General features: G+C 34.9%; 1 protein-coding gene across 1 annotated transcript in view; it reads right to left on the bottom strand.

The window, feature by feature from the left end:
- Positions 1–1,068: 1,068 nt before the first annotated feature.
- Positions 1,069–27,214, bottom strand: part of WDR70 (WD repeat domain 70) — a 63,969-nt gene continuing 37,823 nt past the window's right edge. The window contains exons 8-10 of the mRNA XM_066338370.1: positions 22,327–22,480; positions 20,909–20,985; positions 1,069–1,244 (exon numbers count right to left, since the gene is read on the bottom strand). Of these exons, the coding sequence (XP_066194467.1) occupies positions 1,235–1,244; positions 20,909–20,985; positions 22,327–22,480 (241 nt within the window). The 3' untranslated portion in view covers positions 1,069–1,234. The remainder of the gene's footprint in view (positions 1,245–20,908; positions 20,986–22,326; positions 22,481–27,214) is intronic.

Genomic DNA, 27,214 nt, shown 5'->3' with positions numbered 1-27,214 from the left:
AGCACATGAGACTGAAGGAAGGTTGTGCCACTTCCAGACAATGAAAAAATCTGCACACACAAACAAGTGGAGAAATCCAGAGAAATTGTCCATCATATTTTTTTTGCAGAAAAACTTCTAAACAAGCTACCTATTTCCAGCATTTTAACAGAATTAAAATACAAGAAACCAGAACCAGAATACAAGAAAAGTAATATCTAACATATGTAAAATCATAACTACAGAAAAAATTGCCAAAAATATAAACGCAACTTAGTAATTTAATGCTAACTTTCTGTCACTTTAATAAACTCTAGATGTAAAAAAAGAAGAAAAAAAAACCCAAAGAGAAACATCTAACAGCCTAGAAAAAGAACTATGTGATATACAGCAAATGAGCTAGGCAACTATGAAACCACATTTTTCCATATTTTCAAATTAAACTGGTATCCTTTTTTTGACACGAGAAATTACCATCATTTGTATGGTACAAAAGTACAAAGTACATCATTTGTATGCACAAGAGCAACTGTATCTTAATCACCGGGGTGGCGTAGACTAAAACCTAGTAACAATGAATGGGAACTGATACCGTTCTCCAGCCTGAAAGAACCAAAAAGCAACCAACCCAAAATTAAAATGACACATATGCATGTCTCAGAGGGCATGGAGGGTAGGTGTTCTGAATTACTAAGCAAAAATCCTACTGATGGCCAATGTATGCAACATTTCAGGAAAACTAAACTAGAATAGGAGACAGAAAAGATCTGGAAGAATATGAGCTCAAGAAAAGAGATCAGAACCAATGGAGTGCTGTGCAGTGTGTTCATGAGAGGAAAACAGCAGCAGCAAATATCAGTGAGTTACGACACACAATCACTTCTGACTACGAACACAGCCATTCAAACACAAAGGGCTACCCACCAATACATATGTGTGACCCTTTAAAGGTTATACTGTAAAGACACAGCAGAATACCTAATGACAGAACCTCTTACTTATGGCATAATGATTCTGTTCTTACTGAAATCAAAGATTACAAGCTTTCTGGATGCAATAATTTTTGCTTTTTCCTAGATTAAACCACTGGGTCAGGTTAACAATACAAAAAGGCATTCTTAAGGTCAAAAATTTAAGAGTAGAAACAAATTTCCTAGAAATAAGCAAATAATATAATACAAGTATTTTACTTATCAGATCCTTCATATAAAATGGTGTCATATTTGCATACAGATTGCATATCAGCTGTTCCCTTCTACATACCTCTGCAAAGCAATAGAAAATACATAAGGCAATTTACACCATTTTTTTAAGTACTTCATTCAAAACCTGAAGATTCCCTCAAGGCATCTATAGATCAGTCTGTCAAAATTACCAACTCCAAAGTTCGGTCATCCTCAAAGACTACAGCAGACATATTTTGCATATCACATTGGCAGAAAGGAGGAGTGTCAAAACACTACAGTAAAAACCCAATTCTAATGTTGACATTTATTAATTATCAACAACAGCTGTAAAGTCAAAGCTCAAGAAAGAGCATCAAGTCACACAAACAGAAATATTTCAGAACGGACCATAAAAGAAATTCCAATTTTCAGTGAAGAAAGAATTCACAGTGAAGGTCTTCTCACCTTCAGTGTGAATTTCCCAAAGCAAAATTCAGATAAATACCTTGTATAGTCTGTCTTCAAAGATTCTGACAGCTTTAATTCAAAACAGTAAGTTTCATCTGGGACCTAAAAGTTTCACAAGAGGGTTTTTTTTTCCCTTTCTAAAAACTTTAAGATAGCCACAATTTGCTTTGAATGTAATTGCTACCTTTGAAGACAGTATAACATATTAATACACAAATCATATGCAGAAAGTTCATGAATAAAAGGAAAGTAAATGATGGAAATTTTTCAATAAAAACAGAAGGACAACAATACGTCTATTCCATTAACAATTAATAGTAGGTTCCAGTGCAGTTATTGATGTTCAGCAGAATTTTCCTCACATCAAAACAAATACTCTGAACATAAATAAAACAAAAGGTTTTGTGAGAGAAATTTTATAACCTCAGAAGAAAACATTAAAAAGAGCTATTATGGGAAAGAACACACAAGCAGAAAAAAAGGCTGAGAAGGAATATAAAAATGAAAAGTAGATCAATTGTTTAAAACAAACAAAAAAAAAACCCCAAACAAACAAACAAACTCAAAAAACCCCACAAAAACCCAAAACAAACAAAACCCAAAAAAAACCCAAAACCAAACCCCAAAAAACCCCACCCCCCAAAAAAACCCTCCAAAACAAAACCACAAACAAACAAACAAAAAACCCTAAGATGACTGTTCAACAGAAAGCAGTACTTGAGCGTACGCTGGGAAGTAATACCAGTAAGAATCCCCACTTCTAAGCAAGGAGGATTAATATTCAACATACATTATACATTCAGTGCTGCTTAGAATACATAAAGATAGAAGATTACATTCTGAAGACAGGATAACTGTTACGGGATGAGGTGGGAATGAGACAAACATACCTCCTCATCTCACCAAATCAAACCAACAGTTTTAAGAACCTAGGCACAAGAATAAACTACATGACAGAGAAATCATGTTATTGAGAGGACATATTACTGAGAGGAGACTGCACTTACATACATTCAAATTCTGTACAAGATGAATTGGAGGCAAATCACTGAGGCATTAAAAAACAAACAAACACAACTCCAAAATGACCACCAGAAAAACCCCAAACAAAACAATCTAAAAACCAACACACAACACACTCTAGAAGTTTGTTTAAATTCCCAAAAGAGGAAAACAGAAAAAAGTTTCTTCAGCCTAAAAGAATGGTCTCCAAATTAAAGGCATATAATGTACTGGGAAAAAAAGGCTCCAGGGTTAACAAGTTCATTAAAACTAATTCATTTAAGAATTTCAGTCTGTGTTGTTGCGATGGGTTCTTTCTCAAAGAATTTTTTCTCAAGCTTAACTCATAGATTCAGTCTGTTTGCCTCCCCTCCAATGGCCAGTAACAGCCAAAAACTGAACACGACCATCACGTCCAAGTTTCTATAAGCCTTTCTCCCTTAGTATTTCCTTAACTATTAAACTATTTTCCTTTCATATTTTCCTGAAACACCAACTATATTTGATTGCATTAGTGATAAATATTTGGGCAGCTAAACTGCACTGAGAGAAAAAAGTCTTGCAGGTTTTGAATTACTTTCTCACTGGGACTGACAACTAATTTGCTTTGTTTCTTGTTGATGATGTCCTCATATACAAACTTGACTGAAGAGAAAGGTTGTTTATCTTTGCATCGACCATTAAGATGGCAAACATGGATGTCTGCACCTAAGTGTATCGTTTCTTAAGTTCAAATCAGCAAGGTGCCTAAAAGCAAGTTTCATAAAACTGCGCACTGACTAGGTTAGAGAACTATCCCCTGAAGATATTTTCTTCCAATGAGTAACAGATTCAGTTATTTTAATGAAGGATATTGAGCACTGTGAAGAGTCAACATGCTTTTGAATTAATACTAATTCAAAGTCTATGTTAATGTTGTGCTATTTAAAAAAAACTGAGGACTAGTATTTTCCTTAGACTGTGTAGCACTTAACACACAAAAAGTCCTTCCTATACTATTCCTGCAACACCTAACTTCAATATTATAATTTCTATACAGAACTTTAGATAAATTACAGATATTATGTCATTCAATTCTGAAAGTTGTGACAGTAAAAGTAGATACAATTTTGTGTTATTTTCCAAATGGGGCAAGCAGTTAATGAACTGAGATCTCATCTCCCACTTAGAAAAGATAAAGTGGGATGTAATCAATCTCCCTAGAGGATACATCTGATTAAGACCAAAGGGGAAGACTTCTGGTAAAGAACATCTTGACAGTTCAAGTTACTGTCACTTGCATGAACTGAAATTACTCAAGAGCAGTCTTGCATGATACTGCAAAAGGAGGAGGAGGAGGGGGCTAATCACTAGGAAAACAGGATGCTTTCTAAAGAGCTGATTAGTCATGGCTATAAAATAGCTTAGGCTCACTTGGATCTCAAGTTTTTTTCACTTCATTAAATAACTTAAATAGGAACTAACACACAGCTGAACTCATCAGTACATCAGCAAAAAATCAATTGAAATTAAAAAATCAAGAATTTAAAAGCTCTCTGAAGCAACAACTCAGCTGACCCTACAAGCATTAGTTTTAACTGCTTTTGTTGTCGTCTTAGCAATGAGCAGCAATCTAACAAACGTAAACAACTAAAGGGAGCAAATCGCAAGCCTTAAATGCGTTTTGACTTCTGAGGTTACAGAATCTGTTCTAAACAATGCAAAGTCTGACTCAGCTGTATGGATTAACTATGGGCTGTAGCACCTTGCACTACAGAAAATTTTAGAAGTGCGTTTTACCTTGTCTTTATGTATGAAGTACCAATCTTCATACATCACAGTGAAATCACATAAACTTACAACCTACTTATAAAGATCAGGACAAACTGCAGCAAATAAGGTAAATACAAATTTAGGTATTTGTATTCTTATTTTCTGGAATATCCACCGAAGTCTAACACACTTCCCTCATCCTCACAGGAAATTCAGAAAGGAAAAGAGCATCTCCTCAAGAAAAGAAAAATTACAGTTCTTCGCCTCAGAACTCCAGAAAGTCATGATACTATCCCACCCACATCTGCCTGAATAACCACACAGAACATTTTTTTAATACATCATCATCATCATGGTCTGCTCATATCATATACTTATATTACTAGGAAGCTCCTGTATTCTTTTGTTACTTTTGTGTAAAGTTAAAAGTTTAAAGCAATAGATTAGCAGACAAAATAGTGTTAAATTTTATGACTCTCAAGGATAAATAGTAAAAGATTTATGCTCCCTTTTAACTATATTCTCCACATGGGAGAAAATTGTGGGGATTTTGCTGAGTTTAAAATGTGTAGAATTAAAAATAGTAAAGGTAGGACATAAACAACTAAGAAAATACTTCTAACAATCTGGTTTTCCTTTCAAATAAAAAAACGCAGTGAAGAGACTTGTGTCATAGCTTAATTTGATTAAAAAAATCAAATAGCTCTAGAGTTTGAACATGTTACTTCTAGTCTTCTGTTTTCTTGAAGCCCTGAAATTTCTGACTGTTCACAAATTCAGCTTTTAGTTCACTGCACAGCCCACTGGTACCTGAGCAACCTGATCTGAGTTGGCTTTGCACTAAGCAGGGAATTAAAATAGATGACCTCCAGATGTCCTCTTCAACCGAAATTATTCTGTGACTACAGACAACTCAAAAGGGTACTCTACCATGCATTTAGAACATATGAATATTACTGGCAGGGACTCACACTTTCTATATCTAAAATTCTATGAACCACAATAAATCTGCTTAAAAGCTAGTATGAATAGAACTAAGTCCGAAATCACAACGAAGACATACAAATGTCACCAGCATCTCTAACTTTAAGAAATACTGGGAGACAGAAAAATCTGAGACTGACAGAAACTGGAAAATCTACAAAAGCTCCAGCTCCAACTTACCTCCGTTGTCATAATGTCATAAATGTCATAATGTCATACATGTCATAAAAACATGTCCTAGGTCTCCACTTCCTAACTGCATGCATGAGCAGTTAAAAGTAACCACTAAACTAACACAGCAACCAAATTTTAACTTGCAGTTGAGAGCACTTCCACAGAGGTCAATCAAGTAGCAGGAAAACTCTCAAACATTTTTGTTTGTTTTTCCCCAGCTAGTTAATCATGAACGCTTCCTCAATAATTCAGCTATTCTTTATGTGAGTGCAAATGTCCAGCTCTACTCTTTCTTTTTACCTAGGGCATCAGCAAAGATTTTAATTTTTACTCTTATAGAATCCTAGACCAGAATCACAGAATCTCTTGGATCAGAAGGGGCCTATCAGGATCATTGTTCCTTGCAGATCTACATAAAACTAAACCATCTGAGTATGAGCCTCATTCAGATGCTCCTTGAACACCGCCAGGTTTGATGGTAGGACCAGCTCCCTGGGGAAGCTCTTACAGGGTCCAACTCTCTCAGTGAAGAATCTTTTCTTAATGTCCAGGCTGAACTTACACTGATGCAGCTTCATTCCATTTTGTCATGTCCTGCCACTGGTGACCAGACAGATGAGATAAGCACCTTCCATCTGCTGCCCCCAAAGAGGAAGGTAACCATTTTTCTCCACCAGGCTGAACAACCTCAGCAACTTCAGCAGCTCCTCCTAAGTCCTGCCATCAAGACCTTCCTCCATTTTGGTTCCACTGCTGATACACTCTAACAATTCGATGTCTTTATGTCCTTACCTAATGGCGCCCAAAACCACTCCGAGGACTCAAGGTGAGGCCCCATCACCACAGAACAATAATTTACTATATTTTGGTCCCACTTTCCTCTGAACTGTAGGAAGTTCCCCTTTTGATTTAAATTTTTCATTCTTAAGATGATCCACCTGAAGCTGTGTGTAGCCTTTAAAAATGAAGCTATGCCATAAAAACGTCAGTTGAAAAAGCCCTCAAATATAAGCTTTTACCATTGACTGCATATCTTACTTCAGCCGTTAACACGTGAATCAAGAAAAACTTCAGTAAAAATATTAATGTAAACGCACATAGTTTATAAAGACAAAAATAGCTTTACTAACCCTTTTGTAAACATACAGCTTTCAGCAAGGGCCAGCACAGTCATTATTCAAACTCTTCTTAACCAGGCCTGCTCATTTGCTGTACTCTCTTAATCGGCTCTGCACCGCGTATGTATCTATAAACAGATAAGTTAGTCTAGGAGAAGCCATCCTCATGGATCTTTAATGGACTTCACACCTCTAGACATGTCAAGACAAAAAGCAAACTACTATGCCAGTGCAGTGCAAATTACTAAACACCTGTGAGATAACCACACTTATTTGATGAAGGCACTCTTGTATCACTAACAAGCCACACAGAAATTTTTTCCAAAGACTTACAATTATGACTTATCAGGAGATTTTAATAGGAATGACAGAACTTCAACCCTACAAAACCACAAGGATCCCCCTTCCTGCAAAATACTATGGTTCTGCATCAAAGGATGAGATTTCTGCTGTTCCAGAGACAGAAAAGAGAAAGAAACTCACCAGAACTTAATGTAATTGATACATGTAATTCCTAAGCCTCACTGTTGCAAACAGCTGCACTGCTATGGCTGACATAAAAAAATAAAACATCAACTTTGAAAGGATAAATAAAGTGGATATAAAAATCCCCCTAAGTAATTTGATCTTCACAAATGCCAGTTCTGCATTATTTTTACCTCATGCAACTCCTGAGAACAAGTTTTTAGATAATCTGCATGGCATTTCAATATAAGTATTTAAACAGTAACAGACCATATAAATTACTGGTTAAACCAGGTTTGTGTGGAAGTAAAAAATATTATATTTACATAGGTGAACACTGAGATGAAGACTTAAAACCGCTAACTGACAGAATACTTAAAAATTATTTTAATAAAATTACTTTATTTTGGGACCAGGTATCAGACTGTAAGTCCCTTACCCTTAGTGTTCACTTGCACGCATGTGCACAAACATGAGGTTTCTCTGAAGCTGTTAACATTTTGTTGCTTCACGCACCTCTGGCTTTCCCCTTGTATGAATTTTATGGATGTTGCACTAATCGTGATATTTAGCTCTAAGTAGTATTATCTGTAATAGTCTGAGAGTGCCTTATTTAAGTTAATTTCCAATTCACAAATACTGATTACAAGAAATAAAACTTGTTAGGCTCACTACCTTAAAGTCTAGCTACATTATGGCACTAAAATACGTGGAATACATTTAAGTTATATTCCATATAACAATATACGTTTCCAAAAAAAGTGGGTGAATCTCCCACATCTCTAACATCTTCAGAAACCTTGCAGTATTTTCTAATTTTCCAACACCTTACACTCTTGAAACTGGTAGACTTCTTGAGTACTTCAGCCTTCATTTGAAAGTACCATGAACTCAAAGTACTATGCAAGTTCCAGCTAGAGGCTCAGAAACAAGAAAAACAAATAACCAACTTGTTAAATATTTTATTTACTTGCATTTTGAAAAAATGGACATTGTTATGTATCTACTTGAAGATCTCCTTAGCATTGTACAGTAAGTTACCATCTGTTTCATTGCTAAATCATTCATTTGTATGTAACCTGATGAAGAGGCTCTCCAAACCAAGCCACTGTCTTTCTAAGAAAGCAGATGAGGAATGCTCAGATTATTCATTCCATCAGTCCTGTCATAAGGGTGCTAGCCTTCAGAAGAAGGTTTAAAAATGGAGCTTACAAGAAGAACAGCTGATTAAAAACTTCACTGACTTTTCCCCAAAATATCCAAATCTGTGAAACAAAATTATAATGCTATTATATTTCATGTACAGTGCTCCAGAGACTATTAATGTCCTAATACTAATGACTATGCGTGTTTAGCCATTCTAGAGTCATTCTAAGGCTTGTTGCTCAATGGACAATTTTCATGTAAATGTGAGCTACGTAAAATATAAGAGACATCTTCATTTAACTGAAAAAAAATTTTTAGAGCAAACAAGTCATGGCCATGGACTCCGGTCCTCTGAGGTAGTCTCAATGCGTGAAAGAATTGGAAACATATATTTCATTTAAATGGCAATTTTGATTTAGTGGTCCAAAAAGACAGCTATATTATGTATTTTTCACAGGCACAACACTCACTCAGTGTTTTGGAAGACTAACAAAAATCTTCCTAAAGAAAAGCAGTTCACACTGTGAGTAAACAGATGCTGGAATGATATATCACTTATTATAAATAAGTAAATTAAAAAACTATTCAGAAAAAATCCAGAATTTTATAGCTTGGATTAAAAAAAGTAGGTTTTTTTTCCCCTTAAAAAGTGACACCAGCGTTCTAAACCTAAACATTATCTCACACCAAATCTGCTTTAAGTTAAATTATTTGCTAGGTTTTGTAAAAAGCACATTGATAGAATAATTAATTTTTAAAGCCTATGTGCGTATCACCAAAAAAGAGAAGACACTTTTCTTCATCTCTGAGACTTTTCAGTACCTGATATTCTGCTATTCATTTAATTCACAACAGAAGAAAGCTACAAATTAGTATAAGTAAATAATTTATTTTGAAAGAAGGAATGTATATGGTCTAGTAAGCTTATGACAAAAGAAGATGTGCATCTTCTCTCACCAGAAGTTCATCCTCAGGAGACTGAAATGTTTGCCAGCATGTTCTAAATCATACAGACACTAGTGAATGTGGATCTTAATTGTAGAGATTAGCTGACCAAAAGTTTCCCCTACCATTAATGAACTAAACTGAAGAGTATCAATCAGATGTTTTCTGTCCGAGCAAACTGAAGATTTAACAAATCATGCATCTGGAAAGACGTCAAGGAGAAGAAACATTTACAAAACCAAACTAATCCCTCTCAAGAGAAATGCATTTAATACAAAGCTTTATTAGAAAGTATTTGAATGACAATATGAGCTTAAAAAACTAACATTATTGCCAGAAAACAACTGAAAAGTGATCTACTGGGAAATGATTTAAAGACAGAAGTAGGGGTGGGGGGGAAGAAGCTAAGAAGTCAATGAGGAATTGGTTGATAAAACTGTGAAAGTAGACTGATTTTGGAGAAAAAAGACACTAAAACAGGAATTAAGTCTTCCAATTAATGTGCTATTGGAACAACTATTGGATCCATATCCTACCAGCAGCTGCACATGAACAGTTCTGCCATCCTCAGAAAGACTATGTGTGGACTTCTTCCTATCTGCCAGAATTGAGTACCTTCAACAGATACTCACAGCTCAGTAACAAGCCTTTAGCTATAAAAAGCTACGTTATATGAACAGCTTGATCATAGTTTTTATCACTGAGAATACCCAGCCTATTCCAATTTCAGATGTATTAAATGTGATTTTAGTGTTCACTGGTTTGTCTGAAAATTGAAAGAGAAATTTCATCAACAATTTCAGTGTGAAAGCTACAAGTGGTAAAGAATTTACTGCATTTGTTCTGTAATTATCAGTTCCACAGTCACACAATACTCTGTTTAAAAAGAAATACTTTCTTTCTCCTCAACAAACCTTGCTAATTTTCAATTATTGGGTGGACTAATGTCTTCAACAATTTAAAGATCTTTCAAATGTTGGACATTTTATCTCTGTTTCAATTTCTTTTTTGCTATTGCCAAGTCTCTTAATATCCTACTCAATAAACTGAAACATATTCAGCTTCCTGAATATTCTTGAATTAGGTGAAGTTTCAGGATAAATCTCTGACATTTTTCCTTTTCAATGTCTTTTACCATTCTTTTTAGGCCATTATCTTTGGAACTAGACATACAACTCAACGGGTATTGCTGAAACATAACATTAACATCATCTCCTTTACCAACGCCACTAGTAAAAGTTCATTCTTTGTGTGTGCATGCATTTTTAAAAGATGTGTATCTGCTTTTCCACAGCTTCATATTAAGAGCTTAGATACAATTAAGCCAATCTAACTTTCAGAGAAATATTCTTCTCTGTGTATGATTTTCCATGCTGTTGTTTTCACCCAACTCTGCTCTCAGAATCAATCTGCTCTCAGAATTAGTGACTAATATTCAGTGTTCAGGTTTTACTAGAAATATATTCACACTTTCTCTGATAAAATCTGCTTTCATTAAAATAATTTATAGAAATACAGAAGTTTTGAAGCAGTATCAGTCTTATGAAATTACAGTAGAAACATGTTGTTTTGATTACTTCAGATTATCTAAGTTCTAAGATCTAGTCCTACTAGCTAGCCCAGCTAATAGATGCAAGTGTCTCACATATATTTACAATATAAATCCTTTAAAAGTCAGAAACAAAACTTACTGGAATTAACAGAAAAAATTTCCACATATTTTGGAATGTAATTTACTACTTATAAGTTGCTAATGGATAATATACAAAAATTTATAAAAGGTTTTACTAAATAAACAAGAGAAACTACTTTCACAAAACCCCATACATAATTTCCATGATATTCTATCTCACTTGCAAAATGGGATTTATCAGCCTCAAACAGAATTTTCTAAACTGGAAAATTTTCCAGGCTTCATTATCTTCCAGTGAAACCAAGCACCTTTGAAACCACTATGAGCTGAGAAAAGCAATTTCAGGCTGTTCCAATTCATTCCATGAAAAATGAAAACCACCCGACACACATCTCTAAACATGCAACTTAGCAGTGGAATTTTAACTAAAACATATATTTATATAATATGAGGGCCCTGATAAGAGGAACAACTTAAAATTTCATTACTCAAACAATGAAATTACCTGCAATTCTAAACATCAAAACTCACAAAGCAAATATTTTCAGAGTTTTGATCTATTGGATATTAAGTATCATGAGTCATTACTGTGTAGCTTTAGTAAAGAATCAGATTTGAACATTAATCATAGCAATTTAATTTTATTTTCTTAGATAGAATGCGTATTTTATCTTTGTAAGGGAATTTGCCAAAATAAACCCTTGTCTACCCCACTTCACTTCCTTATTATCAAACAAAAACATTTTAGTTTAGTTTACTTAAGTCTATTGTACTTCCCCCTAGTACTAGAATAATCAAAGAATTCTGGTCATTTGAATAAGATGTATATCTCATGTGAAAATAGCCCTTTAAACTGAATTAAAGTTTAAAATTATCAGTGAATACTTGAGAAGAAAGGATTTCATCCTCACACAATAAAAGACATAATACATTTTTCACGGGAGAAGACAGGAGAGGAAATTGCCAGTAAAAGATACTTGTGGCACAAAATCACCACAGTGGAAGTATTTACCCAACAACCTCTATATGACCCTAAACCATGGGAAATTTCCCATCAATTTGAAAAATGGCAAATTCCTGTCTTTCCTATCTGATATTAAGTTGAGCTGATAGAAATCCAGTTTCCCATAATTTATATTCTGTCAGAAGTTACCCCACAGATCTGCTAACAGAACTGCACAAAACCATTCTCTTTTCTTAATAAGGGTGAGCCAGGACCAGAGAAGATAGAAAAGATTTTCCAGTCTGACTGAAAGTGATTAGGAAACATGCTTCAGGGAAAGCTTCACCATATAACCCAAGAACCATATAACCCAAGTGGAGCACAATACAGGTGAGAAGTGAAATACTATGTACTCTCGGATAAAAGAAGCAAATATATGCACCGAAACTTCTCCCTTCCTAAGCTAAGAACATTGCAATTGCCTAGCAAAAGCCTTTGAAAAGACTTTCCCTTCTTACTCCACTCACTGCACAGTTCTAAAATGAGCAAACCCTTCAGAAAGTGCTGAGCTACTGTGAATACTTAAATTCTGTTCTTGCCAGATAAATCAACCAATTTTTTAAATGTGTACTTTCATCTGATGCACAAAAATACTTTCAACTTTCTTGCTGTAGTAAAAAACTTTACCTTGGTAAAACTAAAACTGAATCAGCTGACAGAACTGTATTCCTCTATCTTATAAATTAATTCTGAAAATTTTCCTAAATTGTAATATTGTAGTGGGAATAAAACAGTAGGTGAATATATATGGGTATACATACCTGTAAACATATGTGTTTGAAGCAACTTGGAAAGAGTTATTTCTTTTTCTAAGATGGAAGTCCAAGGTATATTATCCCTCTGGCAAATTCAATTGTTTCATCATAATGACATTTGCATTCCCTACCCTATAATGCAACTTGATGTGATTCAGGGTGGTCTTTTTGGTGAGTAGGTAGTTTGGACCCCAAAGCAAGTCCTACACTTTATAGCATGCAGGCTGTTTTAAGAGGTAAATCTAGAAAGTGTAAGCAAAGCCTAAGACTGCAATTAAAGATTTTTAAATGATCCCCTGGATGAAGGTAAAACATCAGTAATTATCTTCAAATATGCTTTTTCTAACTAGCCTTCAAATCTGTGAAGACAGATGTAGTGTTGAAGCTCAGACCATAACAAAATTTATACAAACATCTTGGTAGTAAGCCCTGGCATTGCTATCTCACTGTTCTCAGCAGCTTTCAAAGCTGCAGATGGATCAGTATTTTACTGTATTTATTAGATATAAAATATTTCAAACACTGAAGGCATTAGGTCGATTAATATTTATTCAAAAGCCTTCTTCAGCGTTGTACTTTGGTGCTTTTAAACAAAACAAGTGCAGTCTACGTAACAAGCTTTATCACTATTTCTTCAAATGCATTATTCAGAAAACTCTACAAATTCTGCAGAACAGCAAGACAATATAACTATATTTACACTAAACCATGCAAATCCAAATTCAGCTCTCACCTGTGTTTTCATATACACAATATTCCTGATATGTAAAAGCATTAAAGAACAGTAAAATTATAGCTTAAGTTCTCCAGTTGACAACAATGTTGTTCCAAGTTAGCAGAGTGAACTTCAACAAACTCCAGGGCTGTATTCACTTCAAGTATAATCAGTTTACGCTGAGCTGCTGCCAACCTGGAGTGAACAGACAGCATGTAACCTGAAGCTTAGAGTCTATAAATCTAGGAGAAATGCCATAAAACCCTATCTTCACAGCCAGCAGAGCTGTCCTTCACAGTGCACAGCCAAGCAGTGCACAAGAGATGCCAAATCTTGTGCTCTCCTGAGAATATACTACTGTGGAGAAGAAGATCTAAGGAGCAAGTATGCAGTCTATAACAGGTGACCTGGGTCTTAAGCTTATGGGGAACAGACTTTCAATTAAAGAAAAACAGAATCATCTGGGCTGAAGGGAGCTTGCCAGTTAAAGACAAGCTGAACGGCATCATGGGAATAACTGATTGTTCCACGGGCAGTGAACCTGACTGCTGGCCATTCCATACCTTCTCAAAACTCTTTTCTGTCAAATTACCAGGTTTCATACAGTTCTGAGCCTAATAAAAGGCTAAAAATCATATCTCATGACAGAAGTGTCATACACTGACAGCTGCCACCTAAAGAGACTGAAACAAGGCACCTAATATAAGACGAACAGGCATGACAGATGCAAACCTAGTTAACAAGATGGAAATAGTTAACAAATGAAAACTGAAAGGTAAGCTGAGATAAAAGTCATCATGAAACAGCAGTGTTCAATAAGATAGACCAAATTTCAAAAGTCCTTAGTAGTATCTAGGACATAACAGATATCCTAAAGGAGAGAAAAATCCTCTGAACAGCAATAGTTGCAAACAGCTGATACAGGCTATGCAAATTACTCATCCTTCATTAACTGTATCTTGTTGCTCGAAACCACAAAAAAGATAATATTGACTAAGCAACTAGATAATATTAACTAAGCACAGTATATGCTTAAAACAAAAGTATAAAACCATATTCCACAAACCAGAGTAACTTCATATTTGAAACATGCATTTGACAAAAGACTAAGAATTCTAAAGTGCCTTAAATGCAAAATTCAGTTTCTGAAGACTTGAAATTACTTCACTGAAATAATTAGAGAGAGATCTTTACTAAAGCTGTCCCTGAATAACTTATCACAGAGGTCAGTTTGTGATGACACTAAATATTCTCTAGGATACCTTTTGGAGAGTAGGAGCACTAACTTAACTTACTAGAGGATGAGAGAAGGAAAACTTGAGAGAGGAATGCTCTACAGTAAACCAGCTGTTAATCAACCATAACCCAAGCTGCAATGACAAATCATAAGGTTCATGACTGCTAAATTTCGAATTTGGCTGTGATTCTGCTTCTAAAAGAAAAAAAAATATGAGAGTAAGAACACCTGTTGCCGGAACACTTAACAATACTGACCTCTCTTGCTTATTCTTACAGCACTACCTATCACATTTGTGATAAGAAAACATCCAAATAACAAAAACAACATTATCCGTTTCCTCTTCCTTCTTTGTTATTACATAGAAATCAACTGGTATTTTGGAATAATATAAACATAGAGTTAGTTATGTCTTAAAACACAGTGTATTTTTAAAGGTCACTCTGCTCAGGTGTATTTCCAGAGAGTAAAAATGTTTTAAAAACTTCCTAAATTCCAAAACTTTTTTCACTTTTAGGCAGTGTATTCATGTTGGAATTTCTGTTACTACCACCTTTAATGCTGTTCTGTACATTTATTTAACACATTGCTCATAAAATGAAAGATCCTTGCCTTAATAATCATATCTTCCAAATAACCCAAATAAATTATTTGAAATTATCTGTAATGCAAACTTTAGAATTAATGCAGTTCCATTGAGAAGACAATTGCTTTTCTTATTTGTCATTTAATATAATTTTGTTCTAATCACATTAAATGTTGGAGAGTTGAAGCACTGAGAATATCAGAATTCCCACATATGAGAATCTGTGCACAAGACTTGATCTAGTTAAAAAACTCAAATAAACATCTACTTTAGCTAAATCTCTACGGCAGTGTTATTCATTCATACACTTAGAGTTAATCGCCAGATTACTGATGGAACAGACAACTTCCTTACTTCCTTCTGCAACTAAAAGCTAATGAAAGCTTAACAACCTGTAAAAGCCCAAGAAATTTATTATTCATCTGTAATACCAGAGTAATGAAACTATTTGTTTATATATGAGGCTAAAAAAACAAACCGTGGCCATAGCATGAAAAAGAAAGAAACAGTGTGGTATTACATGTTTCCACAAGCCATCATCTTTCTGCAAGCCATATTCTCAAAGAAAATAAAAAGAAGTGGGCTACTGAGATTTATATACAACTGCATAACCAGGCATGAACTTATACATGTTAAGAGGAGTTTTCAGATTATTCCATAACTGCTGTGTCTAGGGTCTGGCTCATTTCAGTGTGCAAGCTGACCACTTGTTTCTCCCATATAAGAGTCTGAGCATGTGTAGTTTTTCCTGAGTTCAGCACTGTGTCCTTGAACAGTGATACAAAACACACTGAGACTCCCTGCTGGTAACCTACATATCTGCAGTCTGAAGTTAGAAATTTACAAATAGCATAATAACTGCACATTAGAATATATTATCACCAAAACCTACTTCTAGGATTTTTAAAAGTATATTGCATATTTGAATTCCATATATGTGTCACACATGTATAAGAAACAGATCACTTCTCAAAATACCTCATTTACAACAGCAATTCCAAGAGCCTTCATTTGAATTACTTTTTAGTTCAGACTACCACTACGACCTTAGTCACCTGGAATCAAAAGAAACTATTACATACATATAAAAATTATCCCTAAATGAGTATTTTAGCTATAGCAGGTTAACATTAATATGGATTTAAAATACTTGAAAAGCATTTACTTAAAACCTATTTAAAACATATTATTTTCATTTGACACCACAAGGCCACCTGCAAATTTTGCTTTTTAACTTCTTTATCATGAAAACTCCTGTTTCAACATGCTGCCCAGAAAATGCCATTTTCTCTCCTAACTTTATTTTTAAACTGTATGCAGGTGGCAACCATTCAGCTAAAGAGATAGATTCCTGTAAATGGTACAGGAATCAGATAAAATACAGTCCATAACTTGTAAATACTCACTTATTTGGTTTATGAATTACTGTTTTCTCTAGAGGAGGCACAAATGTTATCTAGAGCCATTCGATACAGAGTTAGGGTTTACCAGTACATTAATATCTCTCATGCTCTCCTGTGTCCTCCTTCAGCCTCAGACTCTGCCATTCAGTGTGCCCTGAGGAGTATGACACACATGCTTAAAACATTAGTTTCAGCACCCTCCAGACTCCTGGATGATTAACTGAAAACCCTTAAATCTTTTCTTGCAAGCATCTTCAAAAATAGCTGATGGTTCTGACAACCAGGTTTGGAGTACACACCACCTCTCCACATAGAATACTCATTATGTGAGCAGAGAAGTCTCTGTTTAAGAGACAGCTATCCCATTGCTTTACTGCTTTTGTGAAGTCCAACACAGATAAAACCAGCAGAAAGAGAAAATGTTCAGCTTTCCTTCACAGCTTTTAAGAGTGTCACTGGTACCATCTTCCCACATCCATACAGGATGACCCCTGAAGGGTCTCATTTTGGTGTTTAGTGTCAGGTCTATACTTTTCCACATATGTCAGTCGTACCAGTTCCTTTTCTCCATGTGAAGATTAAATTGCAACTTGTAGATATACAGATAGCATCATGTTCTCTCTTAAAAGTTTCAGAGCAATTGCTGTATGTAAGGTAATATATTCTTACATCAATTTCTAGTAAAAATTTTAGAACAAAACTAATAGGAATCTATGACAGAATTTCCAGAGCTTGTCTTCATTGTATACAAAATCAGCAGTGCACTCTCAGGAGAAAATACAAAGAAAGAGCAGACGTTTGCACCTTTTCCTCTTATATGCAATACTCTAAAACTTTTAATTTCTCCTCTTATGGGTATAGACGACCTTGCTAAATTATTTTAGAGTGTAATATGTCAAGGACTATGAATGTCAAAGCACATTAGTGTACAATGTCAGGAATGTCAAAACTGGGTACAGGGAGGTCTCCTGCCCTGTAAAAAGATTGCTTCAGGACTGGGAGACTTTCTGTTTGGTTGGTTGGTTGGTTTTTTGGGTTGGTTGTTTTTTGTTGGATTTTTTTGTTCGAGTTTTTTTCCCTGGGTTGGTTGTTTGGTTGGTTGGTTGGGGCGGGGTTTTTTGTTTGGTTTTGGGTTGGTTTGTTTGTTTGTTTGTTAGGGGTTTCTGGGGTGTTTTTTTTTGGGGGGGGGGGGGGGGGGGGTGGGTTGGGGTTTTGGGATTTTTTTGTTTGGTTTTTTAGTTTTTTGGGGGTTTTGGTTAAAACTATAAATACTCATACCCAAAATCTCTATGCAGCAGAGCCATATAAAGCTAGATTGGGCTTTGCCTCACCACCTTGCTCGAGAGACAAGACTTTATAAACTTATTCACGTGAGCACCACACAACTCCAGACATAAAACCACTACAAAAGTATTGTACCTTGAGAATCCACACACTACATTTCAACAGTAATGCAGCATGAAATTACATATTAATTATTTACTGAATAACACTGAATAACACAAAGATATAAGGAACATCTGGCTACCTCTGATCATAAGTTCATTTAGCCCTGTGTTCAGTCTTCAATCACAGCAATAATGATCCTGACAAAGTCTGTATGGTCATTACATTTCACCTTCATTTCACCTCACTATCCACAGCTGTCATATAGAAGGTATTACAATGCCTTTTGCATTTCCTCTCTGTTTATGGGTGCTTCTAAACATAAATTTTCTCATCCCTTTTTAAACTTGCCTCTATGCCCTCCCGTGACAAGACATTCCAGAATAAATCTGAGCAGCACCCAATTTTTTTTTTCTTTTATTCATCCTAAACTTAACTATATCCACTTTCAAGAAATAGGTTTGGAAAAGGCTTTCAAAAACAACAGTTCTACATTCAGCTCATCTACCATCTTAAACATTTCACAAACTTTGATCACATGCTCCCCTACTTAGAGACCTCTCTTCTCTAGAATAAAGACTGCTATGCTTTTGGTCTGATCTGAAAAGCTCACACTCTCCAAAGTTCAAGTTTTCTCGTAATTATATTTCTTATAGTTCTTATAATTATTGTTTTCTTTGCATGCAACATAAACCAAGTTTTTAAATAGACTCTTCGACAGTTTCAAATTTTGGCCAGCGTTTCACAAAGTGCAGATCTATTGGCTTGAACAAAAAAGCCAGCTTTACAAATCAATGAAACACAGTTCTTCAATACCTAAGGGTTAGGTATAAGTACTGGAATAAATGTAAAAATACTAGACTGTCAGATAGATACAGTTGTAACATTTAATGATGTCTATAACTCATTCTACACAAAATGTCAAATAAACACTATTAAATGAAAAAATACTGGTTTCTAGAATGTTTAATACAAATTGCATTTACTTAAAATTTAGAAAACCTGTTTCCTTTAAGCATAAACCAATAGAAGTTTCAATTCTATCTTGTTGAAACAGACCTTGTTTTCTTTAGATTAAAACTCTCTGCCTTGACACCTAAGTACTCTAATGTTACTCTCCTACACAAAATACTCTCTAAGAATACCATATTAAAGCGATTTTAGAGAAGTTATTTTTCCTCATTCAAAAATTACCACCAAAAAGAAGTGAGAAACTCATGTGATACTCGTTAAAATAGCTGGTATAACTCCATCAACTGCTGTCAGTTAGAATCATTAAGGTTGGAAACGATGCTGAAGATCATAAAGTTCAACCATTAACCTAAAACTGCCAGATCCCCCACAAAAACATATCCTTAATCACTTCCAGGAATGGCAATTCCACCCCTTTTCCTGGACAGCCTGTTCTAATGCCTGGCCACCCTTTCAGAGAAGAATTTTTTTCGTAATTTCCAACCTAAACCTACCTTGATGCAACTTGAGGCCCATTTCCTCTCACCCTGTCTCCTGTTACGTGGGAGAAGACTTAGACTGACACCTGGCCATACCCTCTTCTCAGGGTGCTGTAGAGAGTGTTAAGGTCCCTCCCGAGCCTCTTCTCGAGACTTAAACAACTGCAGTTCATTCAGCTGCTCCTCATCAGATTTGTGCTCCAAGTTTACTAATGGAATCTATATTTTCAAAGGTGCGCTACTCACTAACTCAACTTACCTTCACACAACATGTTAATGAAAAGAACATTAGGCTTTTATTTATCTCTTTGAATTTATTACATTTTTGACCCTGACTAGACATTGCCATGACCTTCCTTACTCAGCCTTTTTAGTTCCATAGGCTCAGGCGGGTCAGCGGTGGCCGGGCAGCCCTGAGGACAAAGCCCATCCCAGAGCACGGAGCACGGCACAGCCCGGGCCGGGGATGGCCCCGCACTTCATTAGATGGGAGAAAATAGAACAATATTCATCATTTACAGTATCTTGTTTTTAATGATCTACAAACTATTCACCCTAATAAAGAAACACTACTGATGTCTAACTGCATTCAAAATATAAACGAAGTGTCTGAAGTACTGATTCTAGCATTTAATAATAATTCCTACTATAGAAGTATTACCTTTGTGCCTACAATCTGGAACAATATACAGTTTGCTTAAGTGTATTTCTAAAACTTAATTTCTCCATAAAACCCAATGTAGTAGTCAGGGTTTCTCTCCTTCTATCACAGTCTTACCAGAAACTGTGAATTTTCCTCTTAAAATAATATTTTCATGTACCCATGTAAACTAGTAAGTCAGCCCCTTTTAGGGGAAAAAACCAAACTATGTTGTTTACAGCAACTGATAACTGAAGTCTTCTTTTTACAGTGGACCACTCTACAGATACATTAATGGGGAAATTCAATCCTTAATCTCATTCTGGAGTAAAGGAGAATGCATATTTGATACATCAGTAAAAAATCATTCATGAACCTGCTACTGACAACTGCAGTAACTTAATAAATGCAGATGCCACATGACATTTGATTCTAACCACAAAGATCAGTATAGAAGCCACAAAATAATTTCTAACAGTCTCTATGACACTTGTCAAACAACATCCATCAATATTCAGTTACACCTGAAGTGAAACTTGCAACTTCCAACTGAAATCCTCAATCTTCCTAGTGAATTCAGTTAGACTGAGTCTCTCCACAGGAATTATTCTACTCAAAAGGAATACTGGGTAAAGTAAAATTTTGTCCAAGAATTTTTTGTAAAAAAAACCTAACCAACAACTTTCATGAAGTATCATTAAAAATAATTGATGTTACAGAACTAAAATAAGACAAACAAAATACATTATCTACAGGCAAAACAAATATAGTATTTTCTTCCAGTTCTCACTATATTAAGTACTTACTAAAGAATGATATTTAAAGTAAATTAAGGCACAGTAAAACATAAAAGCTAAACAAGCCTCTCAAAAAAACACTGTCAAATAACTCAATACTTACCCATCATTAGAACATGTCAAAAATTCTTCCTTTATCTTTGGATGCCAACAGCCTGAATTGAGCATTGCTGTGTGACCCTAAAGAAATAAACACAGAGGTCTTACAGCGCGTTGCAAACTGTCTTACAAGGTTTTACAACTTTTACTCCAAATCTTTCAAGTGGAATCACATGAATGCTGAGGGGCAAATCAGACCCTTCAGACCTTTCTGACTGACATCAGAATGATTTAATAGATTTTATGTACTCGATTTCATCCTTGTTGTTTTCATCTCTGAATTAGAAAAACATTCTTTTACTGACATTCTTTTACTTTTTTCTTTCAGAAAATGGCATAGAATTACACTTCTTTTTCTCTTAAGAGAACTGTAATGCAGAGAAAGAATGAAACAACAGGCATCACTACAGTGTCACACAAACTTTTTCAAGCTACAGAAAAATAGCAGAAATAAGAGTAACAACCAGGGCGACAGAATACATAAATGTCCATCTACACTAGCCAAAGATCATGTTGGAGAAAACTGAGGAAACAGAATTTTAGAGCAAAGATGGGTTTAACCTTAAATGAGTTTTTCATAAAATACTGAAGCTGCAAATTGACTAGTCAGTTGTCTTTCTTTAAGACTGAAAAAACAGAAGGTGGGTGTTTTATGCAAAACAAGCAATTGCCATTATGGTAACTATGAATAAAAATACATTACTAGACTACATATTGTGCAGTTGGCTTAACTTCTTTGAAGTACAGGCATATGCTCATTGACTATGTTCAAAGACAAATTTAGAAACGACTCCTGCAATGCTGAAAGGACTTCAGTTTGTTTTAAGCACAAATAAGGAGAGAAATACTGAAAAGTTAATGAGGCAATTAAATAAATATTTTAGCATTTTGACTGTTGGACCACAGTATACTGGAATTCAAGACAGTTACAAGAGAAAGAAAATCTACATTATTTTTAAGCAAACTAGAACCAAAGCAGATGTTATTTGATGGTTTTATGTATGTATCACTAGCCAAAAGAAATAGTCATCTGACAAGAACAGCTTTAGGCAAAACAGCATTTAGCCTAGTTATTTGGCAATACACTTTACAAGAAATAAGTAAATCAATTTTATCATCAGTCTAAGCTTTAGATTTTATCATTACTTTTTAGGCTTAAGCTATTTTAAAAATGGACCTGAATTTAAATCATCTAGTTAAATAAAACCATTGTATCAAAGTTTATGGAAATACAAGGGCAAAGGAGTCAAAACGGAACCAACTATGGTTGAAGCACTTCAAAACTATGAACAAACCCTTCTTCATTTGCATTTTTAGCTACTATTAAATACATACACATTGTTGGTTATTAGTATTACAATCATAGCATGCAAGTAAACAAACTCCAGCCTCTGCCTTGAAACATCCAGCCCCTGAATTTACCTTTGTGTTTGTCATATCCACAATGTACTGGTCTCCCTTTATGCATTCCATTACTGGGAAGCCATCTCTGTCGAGAACTTTTGCCTGAGAGTTACCAGAGACAACAAGAATGACATCTCCTGTGCTGCTATACTGTAAAGACTTGATTTGGTGACTGTAAAGAAAGAAGAAGAAAAAAAAAAAAAAAAGGGAGAATTAAAACATTTCAATAAATGTCCCTATGTAAACATACAGTAAAATTAAAGTGTCAATGGTGAGAAAACATATTGCAGAAACAGACCTGTACACACTCCTGTATCAAAGAGGTGGGAGGCAGAAAATCTTTTACTAATGGAATAAAGTTTTTTATTCCACTGTGTGTGTGCATATCATCAAACAAGAAAAATGTCATTTCTGGCAAACTTATTTCTTTAAGTTTCTATTATAACTCCTATAGAAAAGTAGTATGTGTCAGATTTAACTACCCAGAGCTGAAAATTCTTTTTCATCTTCCCAGAAGTAAAATGTGGAATTACAGTAATCTATAAATTACTATAAAAGGATGTTGTAGTCATACATTGTACCTCGCATACCAGGATACTAATCATAGGTCAGCATTCTTGCCATCTTTTTCTATGGTCAGAGTTTTAATTTCATCAAACTTCAAGGTAAAGTTAATAATACCATCAGCCCTGGAAACACGACAATAGATAACCATCTGTCTAGTTTACTATGTCTTAGGTGACTGTTCATTTGTTTTAACAGTGTTCTCACATACATGTTATGCTTTGAGAAAACCTGTGGCAGAAACCAGGAAACAATAATGCCGAGACAACGGAAATGAACTGTAAGTACGAAGCCGACTGATGAATGAAATGCCCAATTCCAGCTTCAGCATATTCTCTCAGCACCTTGCATTATGAACAAACTTCAGGGTTCTTGCTGTATCTGAAGCATATAGCCCTTTGATCCTCTATACTTCATTATAAGGATAGCAAACTATTCAAAGCAGTCTATCCACTTCACACCTCCCAGAATTTATAACCCAGCATGTTAATGTGCACAGTGTGTTCACAGAATATGCACAGTAACATTACTCTGCATTAACACTTCAGCTCTACCTCTAGATTAATCTCAAGTACAGGACCCGAACACATTTGCCAGCTAGATTTGGATTCTCATGGCAGTGAAAATGTTCCTAAAGAAGTATCTTCCCATTGCTTAAGAACATAACTGTGCATCCTAGCACCTTTCAGCAAACTACCTTTTAGCACTGTTTCCCATCAGTGAGGTTAAAACTCAATGACCAACAAACCAACTGTGCAACTTGTAACTTAATATTTTAGCATTTCAGTTCTTACACAGTAGTGACTTGATATAATTTTCTCAGCAGTAGCTATTAGCTGTTAAATCTGTCCTCGCACCATGAGGTACTATGTGAAACACTTAAAATATTGTAATACTTTAGAATACTGATCATAGTAATGTAAACTAAGCATGTGCTTCTTATTCAAAACATGTTTGGCATAAGTGATTACATTACAAGTCAAAAGCCAAAAATTGCTTCAAGCACCCTGTCATGTAATACCAACTGGCAGCCAAATTAGACTGAGTACTATAAGCTGATTTTTAATAGAAAGGAGATACTCAAATCTGGAAATTTCTGAAACAGATCACAGTCAATGTCTGAAAAAAACATTCTGATCCTCAAGAGCAAAAATGAATACTTCCTAAGAAGAGAAGATGGCCAGCAACATAAAGCTCATAGGAAACACTGAAAGAAATTATAGGAAATCCACAAGGGAAATAACATCTAAAGTCTAGAATATCGTCTGCAGACAACTGATAAACCTAGACTAAAGAATCCATTGGATTCAGTTTTTGCAGAACAAACACCTTAGGAATTAATTTTTTTTCACAGTTGTACTTCCAAGTGCTCTTGCCCAATCATATAATTCATACAAAATATCCTTCGGCCCCATGTGAGTGCTGTTATACAGAATAAAGCACTTATTATGGCGTATTTCTCATATTACAATGCTGAAACTGGTAAGAAAAAACAGCCAACATCTCCAAAGCACAGGTTCACATTTTACACTTACTGCTGTTAAAATGTAAGAATTAAAGCCAAACATTTAAAAACTAGACTAAAACATATTTTCACTTGATGCATGTCTCATGCATGAAAAGGATCTGACCACTAGGTAATAACATACAGCTCAAAAGTAAAATCTGATTACTGAAAGAGTCTAAAATACATAAAGGCCCACATAGTCTTATGACAAAAAAACCCTGTTCTCAGACACTGAAATACTAGAAATCAAACTACAGACAACACTATTAACACTGCACTGTTCATAATTCGAACAATGTCATCTCATTGCTTCTTGATAGTTCTCTATCAGCATGTCTGAACAAAGTTTTCTTCCACCTTAAAATTTCTTCCAGTAATAAAGAGCGACTGATTTTAAAGCAACTAGCACAATGGAACATAACCAATAATTTATCCAATCAGTCATGTGAAAAAAATTACTTTTAGAGAAAAGATTTCCATAACATTTACCTAAAGAAAAGAAAACTCCAAACGCTTTTACTGTGCAACATACATTTTAAAATCCTGTCTAAAATTTGCTTCTATAAGTAAAGTATTTGCAAAGTCCCAGAAGTTACTACTTTTTGGATGTTTACTGGTACGTGACCAAGAGTGAGGCTCTGCAAAGGCAGTCCTTTAAGAAAATATTTTTGGTTCTTATTAATATTATAACAAAAGTCTTGGGAAACTTACAAAAACAATTCCTTTTATTAGCATTAATCCGAGTTATTCTGGTTTAAAGCTGCCAAACGTGTACAGCACTTTTGTGCCAGGACCTGCAGAACAGGGCTATATATACATGGGCAGAATCATAACACACAAGTATTTTCTACACACATAACAGCTCTGCCTCACACTTGCTTTTGGCTTCAACACCAAGCTATGGCCCGAAAGTACCATTTTTTTGTCAGGCTGAGTTTTTTTTTTTTTAACTTTACATCACAAGTCCAAGGAGAAATTAACATAGTAACCTGATATTATGCTACAAAATACAGCCTTTACAATATAGAATTGACCTCAGACTCCTTCATTTTTAAAATGAAATTAAATTTATGGCTCCAGATCTGGATTTCTACTAACACCTAATGTTTCTATACCAGAACTCCTCAGAATTCTTTGAAATTCAAGTCTGTGAATGCTAATAGCCCTTCAATAATAAACTTCATAGTGAAAAAAGTATTATAAAAACATGTATAAACCGGGACTCAAGTTATGTAATACTCCATACAGTATTCACCAGCTTGTCTCAATGTCAGCATGAAAGAACTCAAAGCTGAAACTTTTTACCAGACAGAGATATAGTTCCAGTCTATAAAATGATACAGAAGTAGTATTTGAGTAACAATTTTTAAACTCAAAAATTAGTCTCAAAATTAGTTCATGAGACTTGCATCATTAGTGTGATTTCCAAATTTCACATTAGTCAGGTCTATTCCTAATATTACTTTATGTTTATGTTTTAGGTACTTTATTTATACATTGATGTACTCAAACCACAGGAATTTCACAAAGAACATTTATATAAAAATATCTGTGAGATCCTTGCAACACACTGAATGAACAGGGTCAAGAATAACAAATATTTTAAGTTCATATTTTACCATTAGTTTTTTGCCAAAAGGAGCTTACCAATTTATCTGAAAGCTATTCCTGAAACAGAATATTAACATACAAGGTTTTTATACAGTATTTATGTTTTACACCATTATTATCAAGTACTACTAAATCTGAATGCACTTGTCTGCTAAACTTGAAATGCTTCATTAAAATAATTTCCTACTGTGGGAGTAAAGACTTTCTGCACAGTTATGACAGAGGAAAGACAATACCATTTATATCCTGCTAACTAATCATGTAAATGAAACTCATGCCAGCAAAGTCTAAATGTCACTTTACATTTGAAAACTTTTATTTATTTATTCCGAAGTGGCATGTTTACTTAATGACGTTTTAAAAGCAAGTGTCATTTGTCAGCTTATTATAAGGAGTCAAGGTCTGTCAAAGAGATTGCAATTGCATAATGCATTAAGGCACATATGTTATTTTTCTGATTTGTCAGCCTTCAGAACAACAGTAGAATTCCTTTCTCTTTTGTTCCTCTTCAGCTAGGACTGTTCAGACAACAGTTCTAACTTCTTTTCATCTTTCATTATCTAGATTTTTTTGGCATATCTACAGTCAGTTACATGCATTCTAGCCCTCCAAACTGACCAAAACTCAGCTGTAGCTTTTTATGATAGTAATGCTTAAAAACAGACATTCTACGTACTACTTACACTGTGTGTAATAAAATTCAATCCCTTTTTTAATCATACCAAATTGTACCAAAGTACCTTATAAACTGTACTACATAAGTCAGACATCAGAAGATACCTTGCTAAAACCACTATGTTTTGGTTTATTTTATACCATATATTTTTCAGAAAGTTCAGAGTCCACTACTGCTGAAGGAGGTCTGTATTCCAGTTCTCAGCAATAATTAAATGAACTCACTTCACTTATTTTCTGTTGCTGTGTATTTTTATTGTGTTTTTAATTGCAGCTCAGTTTCAATGGTTTGTTCTATGAACCCCCCCCTCCTTTTTTGTATGTTAGAGTATATTTTATCCCTAATGGATTGCTCCCTTACTGCAAAAGCCCGTACTGCTGGTTTTGCCCTGGTTGTCTATCTTCCCTCCTCCCTTCCCTCCTCCTACAGAACTGACAATCCTTCCCTAACACTTCCCATTCTTCTAGACTGTTCCCTATCAATTCCTCAATCCTCAACACCTTAGTGGTTAGTTTAAACTGTTCCCTCTCCTTCTGTTCTTTCATTGG

Source organism: Sylvia atricapilla, chromosome Z, assembly GCF_009819655.1.
Source record: "Sylvia atricapilla isolate bSylAtr1 chromosome Z, bSylAtr1.pri, whole genome shotgun sequence".
NCBI classification, from domain to species: domain Eukaryota; kingdom Metazoa; phylum Chordata; class Aves; order Passeriformes; family Sylviidae; genus Sylvia; species Sylvia atricapilla.
This window is presented reverse-complemented; position numbering and strand designations above follow the sequence as displayed.